This window comes from Eriocheir sinensis, chromosome 7, assembly GCF_024679095.1.
Source record: "Eriocheir sinensis breed Jianghai 21 chromosome 7, ASM2467909v1, whole genome shotgun sequence".
Classification (NCBI taxonomy): Eukaryota; Metazoa; Arthropoda; class Malacostraca; order Decapoda; family Varunidae; genus Eriocheir; species Eriocheir sinensis.
Genome location: NC_066515.1, coordinates 6,574,781 through 6,595,478, shown reverse-complemented (window position 1 = coordinate 6,595,478; position 20,698 = coordinate 6,574,781). Strand labels below are relative to the sequence as shown.

Genomic DNA, 20,698 nt, shown 5'->3' with positions numbered 1-20,698 from the left:
GTATTATCTACACTATATCAATTTGTTTTTTTAGGAAAAATATGATGTTGAAAGCATTTGCTAATATATATATATATATATATATATATATATATATATATATATATATATATATATATATATATATATATATATATATATATATATATATATATGTGTGTGTGTGTGTGTGTGTGTGTAGCAAACATATCCAGTGCTTTAAATACAAGCAAAGCATACAACATTCTATGCATGCTAAATTACTATAATGCCTTTGCAACTGTGGTAACCTGGATGTCACACTGGTCCTGTGTCCCAGGGTAATGGGATCCCTAACACCACAGGCTCGATCATGGGCTAATGTTACAGAGATGAGCACCGAGGCCACGTGCTGCTACAGCGTATGCCCCCAGCCTTACCTTTACCTTTTGCAAAATGCTCTTAGCTGAGTAAAAATATCATACTAACTGTACAAGTGCCAGATAATGGCAAGCATTGCATACTGCTTGACAGGGCAGAGAACAAAAGCTTCTAAGCATTACAACTGAAATAAGCAATGGGAGACACTCAAAGCTTGTTAACTGAACATGACCCAATTTATAACAGGCAAAACCAACAATGGTGCATTATATAAAATGAAAACTGTATAAAAATGTTGCAAGGCACATCAATATAAGAGCAAAGCATCATAAAACATGCTGAAATACATGATGGAGGACATTAAGAAGGTAACACATGAGTTGTCTTAAATGGAATCCTATAACTTGGTGGTCCTGGGAGACAGGCGAGCCTGGAGGTGAAAATGGAATGTAGGACATGGTATGATCTCACAAGCTCTGACCCTGGTGTCAGGGTCATGAAGATATTAAGCTCAGCAGGCACAACTATGCAGCAGAGGCACATATGATAAAAGCAAATGAGACAAAATAAGGCAACTCATAGTGTAAGAAAATAGCAGGAAAGTTATGCTGCAGTATGTGACACACCAAATTACAGGGCAGAGAGTGATATGTATTTCATAGGCTACATCAGTAAACATGTAGCATTTATTGCAGGAAGCACACATTAAAGTTGGATGTAATAAAATATATGTTTTATGCACACATTAAAGTTGGATGTAATAAAATATATGTTTTTTGCACACATTAAAGTTGGATGTAATAAAATCATTTGATATGAAACTCCTTGAACTGGCCAACCAAACAAACCACTCTGTCCCCCCCATTCAAAAAAGCATTATTTTTCACAAGGTTTATGAGGCATTAGTCAAGAATATCAACTGCCATTACATTTTGTAAATCATACCTATGTGATTATGTATATCATATAAAGCAGAAAAAACATTGCATGCTGTAATACAAACAAGATTACTCCTGGAAGCCACATTAATGATGCCAGACACGTGATGATAGACACTTAGTGTGATGAAATTACATGCTGTATTTCACATTATGAAACCAAGCCAAGTGTCACTGCAGGACATATTAAGTAAGGCAGACACCAAAAGCTTGTTACCTGAACAAGATTAAACATAACAGGCAAAATCCACAATAAAGCATTGCATACTGTTGGGTAGGGAAGAGAACAAATGCTTCCAAGCATTACACCTGAAATAAACAATGGCAGATATTCAAAGCTTGTGAGCTGAACAAGATCTGATTTATCATAGGCAAAACCAACAATGGTGCATTACATGCGATATCTGGCAGGGGATTCCTTGTATTACAATTGGAAAGTGGCAGACACCTAAAGCTTTTTAACTGAACAAGATCTGATTTATAACAGGCAAAACCAACAATGGTGCATTACGTGTGATATCTAGCAGGGAAGATAAATGATTCCTTGCATTACAACTGGAAAGTGGCAGACACCCAAAGCTTGTTAATTGAACAAGATCTGATTTATAACAAGCAAGCCAAACAATGGTGCATGACTTGCAATATTTGGCAAAGTATATGGAAAAAAATTCTTGGCGTAACAAGAGTAATACTAAATAATGGCAAATCCCATGAAGTTTCTCTTCTTTTGACAAAGCCTGTGCTCTTTGCTGCAGGGCTGTCAGAGTCTGTTTGCTCCAGCCAACATGTACTGAAATACCCCTGAGTCATGATTGAAGTGTTGAAACTGAAGACAAGTGAAATACTGTGCTCAGAAATCTATTAGCATTTGGACTTTGATAGTATAAGGCCAGAGCAAACCTCCTCTCTTGTAACCCATATCTCCTACTAGGCTTAGATCTTGGCATCTTGCAGCATGTTGAACCTGACCTCAGAAAAAATCCATCCCTATTGGATCTAAAAAATTGCTGGCTCTGGGCAAAAACTGCCCAGGAGTTGTAACAGCCTGGGCTTTGAGCTGCCTTGCCTCCCGGTGCAGACGACAGACTGTTGTGTGCAGCAATTTTCACTTTTCATGTCTGAAAATACATGAAAAAATATTTAATCACAATTAATCACAATTCTAAATAATAAAATATGTGCATGTAATTGCATTATTTTCAGTGCTATAAGGACAGTGAATCTAAGCATTGACATTATGTCTGCACGCCAGCATCGATGGAAGGCTTCACTTAGATTGCCTGACAAGAGTAATATTTTCAGGAGAGATGGGGGAGAGGATACAACTGGAGACTCTTGACAGATATAATGTCAAGATCTACAAGCACCCATTTACCATATATATCTTTGATGTTCAGTCCATACTAAAACATTTGTCAATGTGTTGCCACACTAAAAATATAAAAATTCCCTGTTTCTGCAATGTTAGCCATACCTAAGCCCTGCTAAACCATCCAAGTGAATCAAGAATGAGTTCCGGGCGGCAGCATGAGCCAATACTAAATGGCACCACTATAAAAAAAAAAAGCCTGCATCATGACGGGCCTGGGCCGATCGCCAGGCGCCTGAAGAAAACCTACCGGCGCTATAGGCAGGTGGGGGAAAAAAAAAAAAAATCACATCAGAAGAATGGACAAAGGTTTGTTAGTGGCACTTCAAGGTTATGCTACCTCTTCAAAGATTGGCCAGTGATGGTTTAAAGTGGAACAGGATAAACAAGAAACAGGTAGATATCTGTGGACACTACTGTTACTATCAAATGCCAGCCTATGGCAAAATTTGAACCTATGCTATCAAAAACATAAGACCCATATGCTGATCACTCGACTAATCGTAACGGTACTACACCCATAGAAACATAATAAAGAGTTTAAATTATATCATTCAAAATTTCAACCTTTTTACATTTTTTTTTTTAGATATGAAGCCTACTGGTGTAACAGTTGAATATTGAACTCAATTTGTATGCAGAGATGTGAAGTATGTTATTAAGCTGTAATGTTTCCAACACATTAGTTGTGATTAAAGCAACATGGAATAGTAACTAAAGAGGATAAATTATCACTGAGAACAAGAGGTTCCTTACTATATTGTGGTGAGCTTGATGGCCGAGTCGAGTTTCCACCAACCCCATCAAGTTCACACCTGTTGAGAGGCAATTTTTTAATCAAAGTGAAAAATGGATGCAAATGGTCACTAAAACTAGTTATTATACTTGGTGTCACAAATTTGGGCAAAGAATTTAGGGAAGGACTCCTGGACTTGGCGTCACTGATGAGGTAAATGATCTCGTGCACTCATTGGGCTATAATATATACATTGTTATAATGTGTATTATTGTCTTGTTACTATATATTACCTACTGATAATGGAAATACATGTCAGGATTAATCATCAAATACAAGGAAAAAAGAATCATGTATGGAAATTGTGAACTTTTAAGTTCATGTAACAAAGTTTATTATACACAAAAAGGTTGGATACTTCAGATGTAAAAGATTTTTGGATATAACATCACCCCCTTCCTCCATATTGGTTCTTTAAAGCAAGGGTTGACTACAGCTGATTATTATTTGCGGCAGGTTACACGACACTTTTTTTAGTGCAAACCATCTGGAAATCAATGATTATTATAAGGAATACTTCTCATGAGTAGCTACTAAAACTTGACAACCTAGAAGGATGCACCATCAGACTGTAAAGGATAGATATATGATAAGACATAGCTACATTGGTGGATCCAAAGGGGGGCCCAGGCCCCCCCAATGTTCCTGAGTGATACAGGAAAACTAGCTCAAAAGCGCGCTGCGGCTAAAACAATGCTTTGGCACAAAGTCCAGGCCGTTATACCCATTGATTTAGGTCACTTCACCAGTTTTTCAAGACCAGGACTGCCTAGAATGGCTAATCGGTAATGCTAATGCTCCTTCCACCCGCAAAAAGTCTGACGTCCTCCCAAAAACTCATTTCCTGGATCTACACCCAAAGACATACCGTAACATGGCTCAGTGATCATGGACAAAAAAAAAATGTTAAGACAATCAATATCTAATCATTTCAGGATACATAAATCAGCAGCCATATGAAGGAATTCTACAACTTAAAAGTGATGTTGAGCAGGGCATGTGTTAAGTGACTTGCACAGTCTATTTTGTGAAGTCATAATTAGATTAATAACACAACAATCAACAAACACTAGATGAAGTATTCATACCAAAATCAGTACATGGAGCTGGTGCACTGCAATGGGAAGCACATTCCTGCAGCTCACCAAGAGGGTTGAATGATGCCATGTATTTCAGGGGGGTGGCTAAATGTCTTCACCCTTGGCCTCTTTCTTGGCCTCTCCCCCTTCAGCTGCCACATTCTCTTGGATGATATCGGACGTGTTCGGATCTGTTGGGATGTGGTTGTGTTAGATGTGGAATAACATACGACAGTGGAACATGGAAGGAAAGAGTATGTCCACACGGTAAAATACAGAGATGAGGATTGCACTACATTAGTTGAGTGATTACAAGATGTAAATTGAAATTCTTTGGATACTGAAAGGATGTACGGGGACAACTGGGTGAGAAGGGAGAGATGCAGATTTTAATGTTATATAGCTAGATACACCAATGAAGACTTAGGACATACACATTCAGAAAGACCACAATTTTGGCTGCTAGACGGAAAAACACTAGATGTCAAAGTGCCAGGACATTGAAGGAAGTAATAATAAGAAAAGCAATAATAATTAATGAGTGTAAATATATTTCTGATATTTTTGTTTATCTTAATGCTAGTATTGGAATTTTCAAACACTAAGAATATAATAAATAAATATTGATAAATTAATTAAAATAAATACATTAATTGTACTAATACTACCACTAACAATATTAACAGCACTGCATCTAATAGACTGAGCAATAAACTGAGTCTGATATGTAACCATAATTAAACTGTCTCTGTCTGGGTGTTATGTGAAGCTTGCTCCATGCACCATGATAGGAATGGCATATATGCATGCAGGTTGCTGAGATGCTTACAGTCACCAGCCACTTGTAGATATGGCACCAAAATGTGTTGGAAGCATTGGCGGCCAACTTCCATTTATTTAACTATTATTTTCTTTAAACAAAGGAGACAGCTCAAGAGCAACAAAGCGTACTAGAAAAAAAAGCCCCACTACTCGCCACTCCCAAACAGACAAAAGTAGAGTCTTGATACACTCTTCTTGAAGGTCAAATTATAGGCAGGAGGAAATGCGGACAATGGAAGGCTGTTCCAGTTTATCAGTTTAAGGGATGAAAGAGTGGAGATATGCTGGTTAACTTTTGCATAAGATGTTTGGCAAGATAGAACATGCAGTAATTGACTTAAATTAGAAAAGTATAGATTTAGGAGGGAAATGGGCAGGCATTGGTTTAGTAATAGGGTGGTGGGGGAATGGAATAGATTCAGCAATCACATAGTGAGTGCAGGGACGATAGCTTGTTTTAAGAGTAGACTGGATAGCTACATGGACGAGGCTGATAGGTGGTAATGGGGAGGAATCTGGAGCTGCCGTGTGTAGGCCATTCGGCCTCTTGCCGCGGGAGGAGGGGAGGCATGCAGTTAGCAAGTTCAGAACAACTGTCAGCGTGAAAATGATTAGAATTTCCACATTATCATTATTTATATATATCACTTACCCCGGCTGGCATCCTTCCGTAATAAATGTAGCTTCACACCAGGCTGTGTCCTCTTTATCACCACAAAGGGACATGATTTGAGGCTCCGGCTGGTAAACGTGGCGGCCGCGGCGGTGTTATGATTTTTGAACGAGGCAGCGTTGCCATCGGAGCAGAGAAAGATATTGCTGCGAATAGCGGTATAATAAACAGTATAAGTTAGACCGAGATAATATTATATTCACCCTCTTTCCCCTACAAACCAATGACTCAATGTATATATCATCATTACTGATGGAAGTCAGCGTGCGTGCTAAAACAATGAGTTTGGAAGAAAAACATGATCACATAGTTTTAAGAACGGCAGTAGGGCTACAATTCCTTGTTTCATTCTAGTACGTACAGAAAGGTTAAACACATAAAACACATCTAACCACACATGCAGAGAAAGTAATATAATTGCGGTATAATAATTATATAATAATAGCATTACTCATGACATGCAGTCAGGCTATATCTACCTAGTAAATATATACAGTATATATAGTTTTACTGTTCATTTTAATATTTATCTACCTTTATTTTATTTTTATTTTTAAATGGAAATAACAGACTGAAGAAAAAAGTAGCAACATTTGCTGCTTGATCCCATGTAACAACACTGCTGATGGGTACTGGGGGTTAGTGGTGGTTGCAACAGATGGCGCAGGAGCAGCGTTGTTTACATCCAGGCGCCTCCTCCAGACACCCACCCCTAACCCCAGTACCCATCAGCAGTGTTGCTATATGGGATGAAGCAGCAATGTTGCTACTTTTTCTTCAGTTTGGTTATTTCCCATTTTAAATAAAAAAACAAAGAAAGAAAATACTAAAATGAACAGTAAGAACTTAATATATTTATCAGGTAGATATAGCCTGACTGCATGTCATGTTAGTAATGCTATATTATTGTACCGTGGTTATATTACTTTATCTGCATTTGTGGGAGGTTAGCAGTGGATAGATGTGCTTTATGTGTTTTAACTGTCTGTATACACACAGGAATGAACCGAGGTTGTAGCCCAACTGCCTTTCTTTCAAAACATGTTTTTTTCTCTCAACCTCAGTGTTTTAGCAGCACGCTGACTTAATTCCTCCAGTAATTATTTACATAGATTTATTGGTTTGTAGGGGGAAAGAGTGGGTGGATAAGATTATCTTGGGCTAACTGATATACTGATTATTATAGCGCTACTTCCAGACGTCTTTCTCAGATCGACGGCAACGCTGCCGTCATTCAAATATCAACACACCGGCCCCTCGTGTAACTACCCGCCATGGCTCCAAATCTCAAATGTGCGGCCTGCTGTGTTTGTGGGAAGAAACGGAGAACACACCCTGGTGTGAAGCTCCATTTATTCCCAAAGGATGCCAGAAGGTAAGTGAAGTTATATGTGGAAATTCTGATTATAACTTCAGCAAAATAATGAATTTCTGCGAGCAACTAGACAACAGTGCTCTGAAGGCAAGCGAAATACCTAATGTATATTGTACATAAGCCATTCAAGCAGTCCACAGATCCCCTCAGACAACACTGGGGTGACTGTTCTTCAAGATAATGCAAGGCACCTACTTATAACCGTCCTCATCTTAAAGGTCTATGATTTTTTTTCAACCCTTAGATTTTTATGTTGACGTGAAAGATTTATGGACCGATTTATGTATTATACTGAGCAGTGAAGTTACTTTTTCAATGCATCGATGCAGCCGGCCACAGGCCTGGTTGGGTAAGAGGTCAGAACAGGCTTGGCCAAAGTTATCTCCTCACATTACAGTTAAATTAGGAAGAAGAAACCCCTAACCCCTCACAAAATCATGACGAAGGCAAACTGTTGCTGGAGTTGACCCGCTGCCGTTGATTGCCAGTGACAAGAAGTGGGAAGCATATTACATTTCAGAAATTTACCTAACCTTGCCTCGCTGCCAAAATGCAATATACTATACATATATATATATATATATATATATATATATATATATATATATATATATATATATATATATATATATATATATATATATATATATATATATATATATATATATATATATATATATGTGTGTGTGTGTGTCAAAAGATTCAAAATTACAAGATGTAGAGATTATAATGTGTGAATATTAACTTTGTGTGAGATATGGCTGCAATTCATTCAGTATTATCAAAATCTGAAAAGCTGCACTTTACTTGATGCATAGTCAGAAGTAAATTATTATGTGACATTGACTCATATTCATATGCCGAAGTACTGTTAGATGACACCGTCTTATTACTGAGCTAATTCACAAGAGGCCTCCTCGATCCTTACTCAGATACATTCTAACTACTGGGGCCTTTCATCAATGTTTGCTAAGGACAGGTATATATTTGGCAATACAAAATTAGTCAGTTTTTTTTATTTTATTTTTATTTTTTATTTTTTATATGCAGATTGATGATTTCATTTAAACCCAACATATACAGGTATACTTGAAGTTGCCTTGGACTAAATACATTATGATAATGGAAAGACAAAACACAAATATTTCACTAGCAAAGGAAAGAGCAGTCTGTTTAAATTTGCCCTGCATTGCATCATAAATGTTTTGAAAACAATCTAGTATATGTAAAATATGTTTGTTTTTTCAGTTTGTTTCAAATTAAATTTTGTAAGGGGTACCAAAGTCAAACATATCCATTCATTATAAACAGGTATTGCATTGCAGCCAGTATTATTTTCATATTAACCCTTAGAAGACAGCGGTGTTTGAGGAGTAGCTCCCCAAAAATGAATGGTCTATACTCTATACATATAGTCATTGCCGACCTTAGGACCGTAGCATAAATATATATATAGTTACCCTGCATAATACGTAGATATTTTTTTGTATCGTCTACTATAGATCCTACCGCAATCTCTAAGTGTTGTTATATTTCTGCCATTCAAAACTGACAGACTGAATTTAGGACTGTCTATGTATATTTCCACTGCTGTCTAAGGGTTAAAAATTATATAAATTTTTAAGGTCTGTTGCTTTCTTTCATTACATTACATTTTGTATTGATTAACAATAATTAGTTAAAATTACCATGTTTTTACTGCAGGTGCCTCCAGTGGGTGAAAGCCTTGAAAATTGGCTTTCAAAAGCATACTCAAGCCATCTGTAGTGACCACTTTGATGGGGTTCATTTTGGCAGCAAGGGCCAGCTGCTGCCGACTGCAACCCCACGTCACACAGGTAAGATGAAGTTATGCATGCTCCTTATTTATGACTTTCTTAATCTCTCTCTCTCTCTCTCTCTCTCTCTCTCTCTCTCTCTCTCTCTCTCTCTCTCTCTCTCTCTCTCTCTCTCTCTCTCTCTCTCATGTGTGTGTGTGTGTGTGTGTGTTTGTTAGTAAATGTAATACTTATACCCATTATCTATTTTGCAGATGGCCATGAGGAGCAACCACCCACTGGGTTCCCGGGTAATAGTCACAACATTTTCTTGTGTACCAAATGCAATGCATGAGTTGGTAATAGACCAATAGTGAAAGAAACCTTGATGCATTGAACAAAAGTTAGATTTCCACACTTGATGGGTTGAGTGTATTCACCTGACAGATAAGAACAAATAGTAGTTTTGTAATCATTATCACTTACTTTTGATTGATTTGCTTACCTCAGCATCATCCCACAATGCAGCCGCCATTGACTTGGAGCCAATGGAGTTGGAACTCTCCTCTACACAGATTGTGCTGCCACATTATGGTTAGTGAAAATTAATTATGGTAATTACTTTACATTGTAATAAGCCATTAATATTTTGCCATGCTCATTATTATTGTTGTTGTTTTACTTTATCTTCATACTTTGGTGATTTTCAAGTTTGCAATTTAATGTTGTCTGTGTCACTGACATCCTTTACTTCATGTTTTTTCCTGGTAATCTTGCATTATGATGAATCACTCGTTCTGATGTTGGCCGCCAATGCTTCCAACACAAATTGGTGCCTTACAAGTGGTTGGTGCCCATAAGTATCTCAGCAACCTGGCTACATCCATGCCATTCCTATCACGGTGCATGGAGCAAGCTTCACATAACTTTCAGACAGAGACAGCTCAATTATCGTTTTATTTCGGATTCAGTGTTTTGCTCAGTCTTTTAGGTGCAGTGTTAATATTACTAGTGGTAGTATTAATACAATTAAGGTATTAATTTTCATTGATTTATCAATATTTATATTAATATATCATTAGTGTTTAAAATTTCTAATACTAATAGTAACATAAACAAAAATATCATAACTATATTTAGCTATACTCATTTATTATTATTGCTTTTCTTATTATTAATCCCTTCAGTGTCCTAGGACTTTAAATCTAGTGCTTTTCCGTCTAGCAGCCAAAGTTGTGGCCTTTGTGAATGTGTATGTCCTAAGTGTTCATTGGTGTAACTAACTATACATCATCAAAATCTGCATCTCTCCCTTCTCACCCAGTTGTCCCCATACGTACATCTTTTCAGTATCCAAAGAATTTCAATATACCTCTTCTAATCACTTAACTAATGAAGTCAGTTCATATCATACCCCATAACTCTTCCTTCATGATCATAACATCACCTGGCCTCTTAATTCCCGGGTACACCAACAAACCCACTTGGCAATTCTCATCTCTGTATTTTACCATGTGGACATACTCTTCCGTTTCCTTCCATGTTTCGCTGTCGAATATTATTCCACATCTAACAAAACCACATCCCAACAGATCCGAACACAGGTTTCGGTAATACCCAAGAGAATGTGGCAGCCGAAGAGGAGAGTCCAAGAAAGAGACCACGGGTGGAGCTGAACAGAACTCAGCCACCCCCAGAGGAATGTGACATTACCCAACCCCACACACAGCTGCTCAGTGTCCCCCAAGCCACACATGAAAATAATGAGCTGCAGCCTGACACTGATGAGTGTGCTCCCCATTGCACTGCACCAGCTCCATGTGCTGATTTTGGTATGAATACTATTAGTTTTTATTGACTGTTGTGTTGTTAATCTAATTATAACTCCACAAAATCATGCAAGAGCAGCACGCCATCATGCTCCTCTGAAGCAGAGGGAGAGGGAATAACTCCTCTGCTTTGATGAAAAAGCTGTATAACAGACCACCACAGCATTGCAACAAAATCATTAAAAACAGTACTTTCTCACAGAATGTTTGGTTGGTTCAAGGAAATTGCAGCTATTAATGAAATGTGATTGATAGTTTGAATCAGCATTTGAGCGTGGACCATCCTACCTTGTGGATGATATTTCACCATCATATAAATTTATACTCATCACATTAGGCATGCATATGTCCGCATCATTTTACACAAACAAAAGGAAAAAATTAAATTCCCTCACTTATTTAACTTAGGCATCCCGGGAGAGTTGTAGAATTCCTTCATATAACTGCTAATTTATGTATCCTGAAATGATTTGATATTGATTGTCATAGTTTTTTTTTTTTTTTCATAGAACCATGTTATTTTGTATATAATACATTTGTCCTTTACAGTCTTTGATGGTGCATCCTTTCAGGCTGTCAAATTTAGTAGCTACTCATGAGACGTATTTCGTAATAATCATTAATTTCCAGATGCTTTGCATTAAAAGAAGTGTCATGAAACCTGCCGCAAAAAATAATCAGCCATAGTCAACCCTTGCTTTAAAGAACCAATTTGGAGGAGGGGAGTGATGTTATATCCCAAAATCTTTAACATCTGAAGCATCCAATTTTTTTTGTGTATAACAAACCTTGTCTATTATATGAACCTAAAAGTTCCCTGTTTCCCTATATAACAATTCTTTCCTTGTATGTGATGCTTAATCCTGACATGCATCTCCATTATCAGCAGGAAGAGTAGTTATAAGAATAACTGTACATATAGCTGATAGCAATGCTGATTTAGAGAGAAAGTTGATGCTAATAGCCTTACTTTTAGTAGTCCTGCCCTATAAAATGACAAAAAAAGACAATAATACATCATCAGCATCATCATCGTTTAACGTAACAATGATGCACATTAAAACAATGTACATATAGCCCAATGAGTGAAGGGGATCATTTACCTCAACAGAGATTCACGCCAAGTCTGGTAGTCCTTCTCTAAATTATGTGCCAAAATTTGTGACGCCAAGTATAATAATTAGTTTTAGTGACCATTTGCATCCATTTTTCACTGTGATTGAGAAATTGCCTCTCAACAGGGTGTGAAACTGAAGGGGTTGGAGGAAACCCGACTCGGCCATCAAGCTCACCAAAATACAGTAAGCAACCTCTTGTGCTCAGTGATAATTTATCCTCTAGTTACTGTTCAGTGTTGTTATGACCACATTTAATGTGTTGGAAACATTACAGCTTAACAATATACCTCACATCCCTGCATACAAATTGAGTTCAATATGTAACTTTTACACCAGTACATATCTTAAGAAAATATATGTAAAAAGGTTGATATTTTGAATGACATTTAAACTGTTTATTATATTCTTATGGCAGTAGTGAGTGATCAGAACATAGGTCTTATGTTCTTGATAGCATAGGTTCTAATTTTGCCATAGGCTGGCAATTGATAGTAACAGTAGTGTCCACAAATACCTGCCTGTCTCTTTTTTATCCTGTTCCACTTTAAACCATGACTGGTCAAGCTTTGAAGAGGTAGCATAACCCTGAAGTGCCACTAACAAACATTTGTCCATGCTACTGATGTGATCATGTTTACCATTCACTCCCAAACATGGCAGCACCCTAGAAATGAGGTCAGTATCCCTGCTATTTAATATCCCATCTTTAATCACATACTCAGGCTTTTCCTTGTATTATGAAACCAAAAAATGTGATTCTTCATACGTTATTCTTAAAGGGATAGTCGTGAGTATCAGGGAAATGGGAGCTACAAGGAACAGTATTATTCTCTAAACTTAATGTATGCATGGAAGACATGAGGCTGAACCATTCCACATCACCCACATTACACTGGATGGACATGTGGAAGAGCTGGGATAATAATTGAATTATGATCTATGCAAGTGTTCAAATGGTTTTAATAAGTAATAAGGATTAGTTTGTTGGGTAAAGTGGCACATCCCGGAGACCACCAGTTTAATGGATTATAATTGTGAAAAGGAAAGTTAGACAGCAGGCAGGATTTGGGTAGGACTAACATTGCAGAAACAGAGAATTTTAGATTTTAGTGTGGCACCATTTTGATGTATGTTTCAGTAGAGATTGAACACCAGAGATGTATATGGATAATCAGTGCTTGTAGATCTTGATATTATTTCTGTCAAGTCTCCAGTTGTACCCTCTCCCCCATCTGGAAATACTACTCTTGTCAGGTAATCTAACTAAAGCCTTTCCAGTCTAAGCTGGCGTGCAGATAAAATGTCATTGCTTGGATTCACTGTCCTAATAGCAATAATAATGCATTAACATGCACATATTTTATTATTTAGAATTGTGAGAAGAGTGCTGTGAAATTTAACTTTTAATATTGGTGTATGCATTTTCAGAGACATCAAAACTGCAATTGTTGCAGAAGACGGTCTGCCGTCTGCGCCGGCAGGTGAGGCAGCTCAAAGCTCAGGCCATTACCACTCCTGGGCAGTTTTTGGCCAAAGCCAGCAATTTCCTAGATCCAAAAGTGGTGGATTTTTTCAAAGGACAGGTTCAACATGCTGCAAGATGTCATGATCTAAACATGGTAGGAGATATGGGTTACAAGAGAGGAGATTTGCTGTGGCCTTATACTATCAAAGTCCAAAAGATTATTGATTTCTAAGTACAGTATTTAATTTGCCTTCAGTTTCAGCACTTCGCTCATGGCTCAGGAGTATTTCAGTAAATGTTGGGTGGAGCAAATAGACTCTGGCAGCCCTGAAGAAAAGAGCACAGGCTTTGTCAAAAGAAGAGACACTTTATGGAATTGCATTTGATGCCATGAGTATTAAAGAATTCTTGCATTTTGACAAAGCCTCTGATTTTATCACAGGAAGGGAGGATTTCGGAGAGCATGGGAAGAGTTTGCAACCAGTAAATTATGCACTCGTGTTCATGGTTAAGGGCTTATTGAAAAAATAGAAACTTGTTTTAGGATGTTTCTTTAATTCGGGAAGTATAAAAACTTGTAATATGAGGGAACTGTATGAAACAGCAATAAAAAGTCAAGGACACGGGACACAGAGTTATGTTTACAGTTTGTGATCAAGAGGAGTGCATCGTTCCTTGTTCCAGACTCTTGGCATGACAACTGAAAATCCTTCCTTTACAGTCGATGGTGAGAAGGTTCACTTTTATTTTGATTCTCCACATCTTTTGAAAAGCCTGAGGAACACACTTCTCAAATATGATATTAAAATTGGAGAAAATAAAATTTCATGGGATCACATAAAAAAGTTTTTTGAAAAAGATCAGCAACAAAGTATTAGACTTGCTCCTAAATTGAGCAGCAAACATATGTGGTGAAGGCTTTTCAAAATGCGTGTCAATCTTGCTGCCCAAGTGATGAGTCATACTGTGGCGGCAGGAATTTTCGTTCATTCAACATCAGGAATGCTACCACAGAAAGCCATCTATACTGCAGAATTCATAGATAAGGTGGACATTTTGTTTGATTGTTTCAATAGTTCATCCATTTATAATTATAAAGATGCCCTTACTGCCATTACTTCAAATTCATGTCATATGAAAATCATAAAAGAGACTAAAGATTACTTGTTGTCATTAAAGGTCTGTGCTCCACCTCATGTACGCATTCACTGTGTAAATGGCTGGCTCATCAACTTGACAGCACTTGATGCTCTGTGGCAAGATCTGCAGAGTTATCAAGTAAAGTACCTCCTCACTCGGCGATTAAATCAGGACTGTCTTGAAAATCTGTTTGCCAGACTGAGGGTTAGATTTGGGAACTGTGACCATCCCACTGCCAATTTTATGAAGGGCCTCAAGTCAGTAATGACCAATTATTATTCACAAGTTCCCCAGACAAGTAACTGTGAGGCGGATGAGTCATACTTCCTTGACGTAACCTCAAACTGTGATGCAGATTTGCCCCCTTCAGATACTGACTCGGACAATGAGGAGTCAGTAGCAAGCATGCCACCTGCTGAGGTCAATGCTTTGTTTTATGTAGTTGGCTGGACTTGTAAAAATTTTTTGAAAAAACATAATTGTCAACATTGCAGGGAGCATCTGTTGGATGTAAAACAACAACTTGACAACATAAATTTATTTTGTTATTTTAAAGCCTTTTCTAACAATCCAGATATTCCATTTGGGGGACTCTCTGTGCCCAGTGATAGTGTTTTTAAACACTTTCATGAAGTTGAAGCCATTCTCCAGGCAACACTGGAGAAGGCAATGTTGGGCACTAGAGTCTCCCAAATGCTCTTGTCTAAATTAAATAATCATGAATTTCTAAGTCCTCTGCACCTGTGTTCCACCCAGCTAACTGAAAACATTCACCTCATCTACATAAAATTAAGGATATACTACAAACTAAAATGGAGGAATAGGGAGCAGACCCATCCCAAAATGAAAAAAAATAGGAAATTAATTAAATTGCAGCATTAGTAATAACAATAATTAGGGATATAAATTTACTCATGATATTTATAAGTTTCTTTTACAGCATAATATTTCAGTCTTCAGGATTGATAGTGTGCATGATTGTAACAGAATGGTGTGCATGTACGCCAGCTGGGGATGGGTTTTTGTGCCTTATGTTTTCTTCAAGTGATTTTTTTCTAGCTTAATGCATCAATGCTTTTTCATTGTCTATTGCAACATAATAATCATATATTGCCTGCTTTGCCTATCTCTGAAGCTGAAAATCTATCCTGCATGTGCATGAGGTCTGCTCCCTAATTTCTTGCAGCATGTTGAACAAATGTTTTTGGTATTAATTGGTATAATAAATTTATTAATTGATTTTGATGTTATTTTGTTTTCAGAAATTATCACCATGCCACCACTCTTTGGATGTTTGCCATTATTTGGTGTTGCTTTTGTTATGCCAAGAAATTTTTTTCATATACTTTGCTAAATATTGCAAATAATACACCATTGTTGGTTTTGCCTGTTATAAGTCAGATCTTGTTCATTTAACAAAGCTTTGGATGTCTGCCACTTTCTTTCCAGTTGTAATGCAAGGAATTATTTATCTGCCCTGCCAGATATTGCATGTAATGCACCATTGCTGGTTTTGCCTGTTATAAGTCAGATCTTGTTCATTTAACAAAGCTTTGGATGTCTGCCACTTTCTTTCCAGTTGTAATGCAAGGAATTATTTATCTGCCCTGCCAGATATTGCATGTAACGCACCATTGCTGGTTTTGCCTGTTATAAATCAGATCTTGTTCAGCTCACAAGCTTTGGATGTCTGCCATTGTTTATTTCAGGTGTAATGCTTGGAAACTTTTGTTCTCTGCCCTGCCAAACAGTATGCAATGCTTTATTGTGGATTTTGCCTGTTATAATTTATCTTGTTCAGGTAACAAGCTTTTGGTGTCTGCCTTACCTAATATGTGCTGCAGTGACACTTGGCTGCATGGGTTTCATGATGTGAAATACAGCATATAATTTCATCACATGGCTGGCATCATTGATGTGGCGTCCAGGAGTAATCGTGTTTGTACTATAGCATGTTATGATTTTTTCTGCTTTATATGATATAATCACATAGGTATATATATAAATATATATATAAATTTTTATATATATATATATATATATATATATATATATATATATATATATATATATATATATATATATATATATATATATATATATATATATATATATATATATATATATATATATTTATTTATTTATTTATTTATTTATTTATTTATTTATTTATATATTTATTTATTTATTTATTTATTTATTTTTTTTCTGACAAAATATAATGCCAGTTGATATTCTTGACTAATGCCTTGTAAACCTTGTGAAAAATAATGCTTATTTTTGGGGGGAGACAGAGTGGTTTGTTGAATTGGCTAGTTTAAGGAGTTTCATTTCAAATGATTTTGTTACATCCAACTTTAATGTGTGCTAAAAAACAAATATTGTTTTACTGTTCCTGCAATAAATGCTACTTGTTTACTGATGTAGCCCTTGAAAAACAAATCACTCTCTGCCCTGTAATTTGGTATGTCACATACTGCAGCATAACTTTCCTGCTATTTTCTTACACTATTAGTTGCCGGTTTTTGTCTCATTTGCTTTCATCATAATATGTGCCTCCACTGCATAGTTGTGCCTACTGAGCTTAATATCTTCAGGACACTGGCTGATGCCAAGGTCAGAGCTTGTGAGATCATACTGTGTCCTACATTCCATTTTTACTTCCATGCCCAGCTGTCTCCCAGGACCACCAAGTTATTGCATTCCATTTAAGACAACTCATGTGTTACCTTCTTGATATCCTCCATCATGTATGTCAGCATGCCTTATGATGCTTTTATATTGATGTGCCTTGCAACTTTTATACAGTTGTTATTGCATGTAATACACCATAGTAGATTTTGCCTGTTATAAATCAGATCATGTTCAGTTAACAAGCTTTGGGTGTCTGCCATTGTTTATTTCAGTTATAAATCAGATCATGTTCAGTTAACAAGCTTTGGGTGTCTGCCATTGTTTATTTCAGTTATAAATCAGATCATGTCCAGTTAACAAGCTTTGGGTGTCTGCCATTGTTTATTTCAGTTGTAATGCTTAGCTTTTGTTATCTGCCCTGCCAAACAGTGCACAATGCTGCTTGCCATTATGTGGCAGTATGATATTTTTACTCAGCTAAGAGCATGTTGCAAAGGCATTGTAGTAATCATAGAATGTTGTATGCTTTGCTTGTATTTGAAGCACTGGATATATTTGCTACACACACACGTACACTATATATATATATATATATATATATATATATATATATATATATATATATATATATATATATATATATATATATATATATATATATATATATATATATATATATATATATATATATATATATATATATATATATATATATATATATATATATATATATATATATATATATATATATAAATGCTTTCTACACATTATATTTTCCCAAAATAACAAATTGATATAGTGTAAATAATATTAATAAAACATAAGAGCAAATATATTTTTCTTTACCCCATTCGTAAATCATTTTACAATAATGAAAATAACAAATAAAGGCAGGGTAGGGTGCTGTGGCAGGTACTTTAAAAATAGTAAAGCTACCCCTGAAAAATGACGTTTTTGGTGGGCTGCAATAGATGGCGCTACTTCCGCACGCCCGAGGAATTACCACATACCACTATCTCTTCGTGTATAGTCTCTTTGGACTCTTCCCTGCACGCACCCTGTGACGTCACGACCTGCGCGGCCCGGTGGAGTTTTTGGTGGCTCCTTGCGCGGACCCTGTATTCTCTCGGCCCTGGGTTCAGCGGGGCCGATGGGCAGGGTTGCCAGGTTTTCTGGCTAAAAAGATGCCAAGTTATGGAAAAAAATATGCCAAAAAATGCCAAACTCATTTTTAATATGCCGAAAAATATGCCAAACTTTTATCTATTTTCATGGCTTTACATGTGTTACATGATGAGTAACTAAAATCCTATTAAAATATAACTGAACGTTATAAGCCACTGTAGCCAATACAAATAGCTAATCTCACATGATACATCACTGATGTATCATGTGAGATTAGCTATTAAGGTATCTGTGGAATTCAAGTGATGTAACATCACTTGAATTCCACAGATACCTTAATAAACCACCATCGGCTGAAACATATTATATTGTAGTCTTGTAGACTGGACTCAGTTTCTGAAAAATGTTTGTAATGTGTTAAATAAATATATCCTTTAAAATAAATATATCCTTTATATAAACATTTCCTTGAAATAAAAAAAAAAAAAAAACTCAGTTTCTGAAAAATCTCTGTAATTCACAGATTACAGAATAAATATATCCTATAAAATAAATATATCTTTTATATAAATATTTCCTTGAAAATATATCCTTTGGTTAGATACCAAGATTACCAACTCTGCTGGGGCTCTAAATATATTCAAATGCATCATCGGATTCACAAATGTTTGCTGAACTGGTCCCTTCATACATGTTTTTGGTGGAGAAGAGTTGCAGCATCTTTTGATTAGGTACAAAATCTTTACAACATTTCCCTCTAAAATGTAGATGAGTCCGGATGCGGATAATTGCATCTAACATTCTCACTCCCATCCTGTTCCTTAATTTATTCTTGACATAAGTCACATGCGAGAAGACCCGCTCAACTACAGCATTGCTGACAGGAGTAACCAAGCATGAAAGTGCATACTCAGAGATTTCTGTGAAGGGATGGGAGCCTGCTACCTTTTTTGAACCTACACCAACCCAAAAGGCTGCAGTGTCTTCTGGAATTGTACCACTGAACATAGCTTCCTCAGCCCAGTTCACATGCAAAATTTTCCTGTATTGTTCCTCAATTTTAATGAAGTTGTTTTCAATCAAATGTGGGAAAGGTAGATCTTTAAATTTTGCTCTCTGTATCTGACTAAGAACATTAACTGGGCTCAATGCTGACAGTTTCTTAAATGTATCTCGAGTGGGAGGAAGTCGCTTTTCTAACTGGAGTACTGCCTCATTGATGAAAGAAAGGCAATCTACTTTCACTTGTTGAATTTTTTCTTCATATTGAGGAAATTTTTCTAAAAAACTTTGTGCCTCAAGAGCAAATCTAGCTCCAGAGTCAACTAGATCCATTGGCAAGGTCTCCCCTTTGTAGTTTTTAATTCTTGTAACTAAGCTTTGATGATGACATTTTAACTCCTCATCTAAATTTTGTGGATCTACATTTGTTGCTTGAAAATATGCATTCACTTTTTCAAACTCAGCAATTATTGGTGTGAGGCACTGCAGATAAAGAAAATTACAATGATCACTGAGCATATCATAAAGAACTTTAGCTTTGTATCTACAGTCATGTGTTGATTGTTTTTCTGCACAAATGAAATAAGCTTTCAGCTCCTCCCAGTTGGACAGAATGTTGTTCATTACTTTACCTCTTACCAACCACCTAGTGGCAGATGCTTGTTGGAATGGCAATGGTGTTCCTTTCCTTTCCTCACAAGGATCCATTATTTTGAAAAGTGTACTAAAGGCTTCCCTTCTTATGGCACTTTTAGAGAACCATTTTGGAATCTCTGCCAACAGAAATCCAAGGCTTGCGGGAAGTTTACTAAATGCTGCCTGAACACACAAAGCCAAGGAATGACAAATGCATTTCGTCTGGATACAATTAGGAGATTCCTTATGAATTCTGCTCCACACTGAATTGTGAGTGCCAGTCATGACTGATGCTCCATCACTAGCATATCCTATACAGTCTTTCAGTGTCAATCCAAGCTTTTCAATTGAATTTTTAATTGCTTGGAACAATGACTCACCTGTAGCTTCACTTACCTGAACTATTTCAACAAATTCTGTCACTTTTCTTTTCTCTGATCTGCTGAAGTACCTGATAACAATACAAAGTAACTTTGCTGATGAAACATCAGTTGATTCATCAACAAGAATAGCAAACTTTTGCCCCAAAACATCCGATGCCAACTCATCCACATAACCAGGGGAAATAACCTCAGTCAGTAATTTGCTACACTTTGTGCGA

The 20,698-nt window shown here is 36.6% G+C and overlaps 1 protein-coding gene and 1 long non-coding RNA gene across 2 annotated transcripts; one reads left to right on the top strand and one right to left on the bottom strand.

Annotated features, from left to right (window-relative positions):
- Positions 1-1,102: 1,102 nt before the first annotated feature.
- LOC126992521 (uncharacterized) lies at positions 1,103-6,197 on the bottom strand. Its single transcript, XR_007746614.1, has 4 exons — positions 5,996-6,197; positions 4,531-4,712; positions 3,403-3,461; positions 1,103-2,395 (listed from the first exon to the last, which is right to left on the bottom strand). It is a non-coding gene; the product is annotated as an uncharacterized LOC126992521 (long non-coding RNA).
- An 812-nt stretch (positions 6,198-7,009) lies between these two features.
- On the top strand, positions 7,010-20,273 carry LOC126995282 (uncharacterized). The gene is made up of 8 exons (XM_050854771.1): positions 7,010-7,391; positions 9,096-9,229; positions 9,424-9,459; positions 9,659-9,742; positions 10,741-10,980; positions 12,219-12,278; positions 13,524-13,678; positions 20,217-20,273. Exons 1-8 carry the CDS (start codon positions 7,291-7,293, stop codon positions 20,271-20,273), a joined length of 867 nt encoding a protein of 288 aa, XP_050710728.1. The 5' UTR covers positions 7,010-7,290.
- Positions 20,274-20,698: the final 425 nt, after the last annotated feature.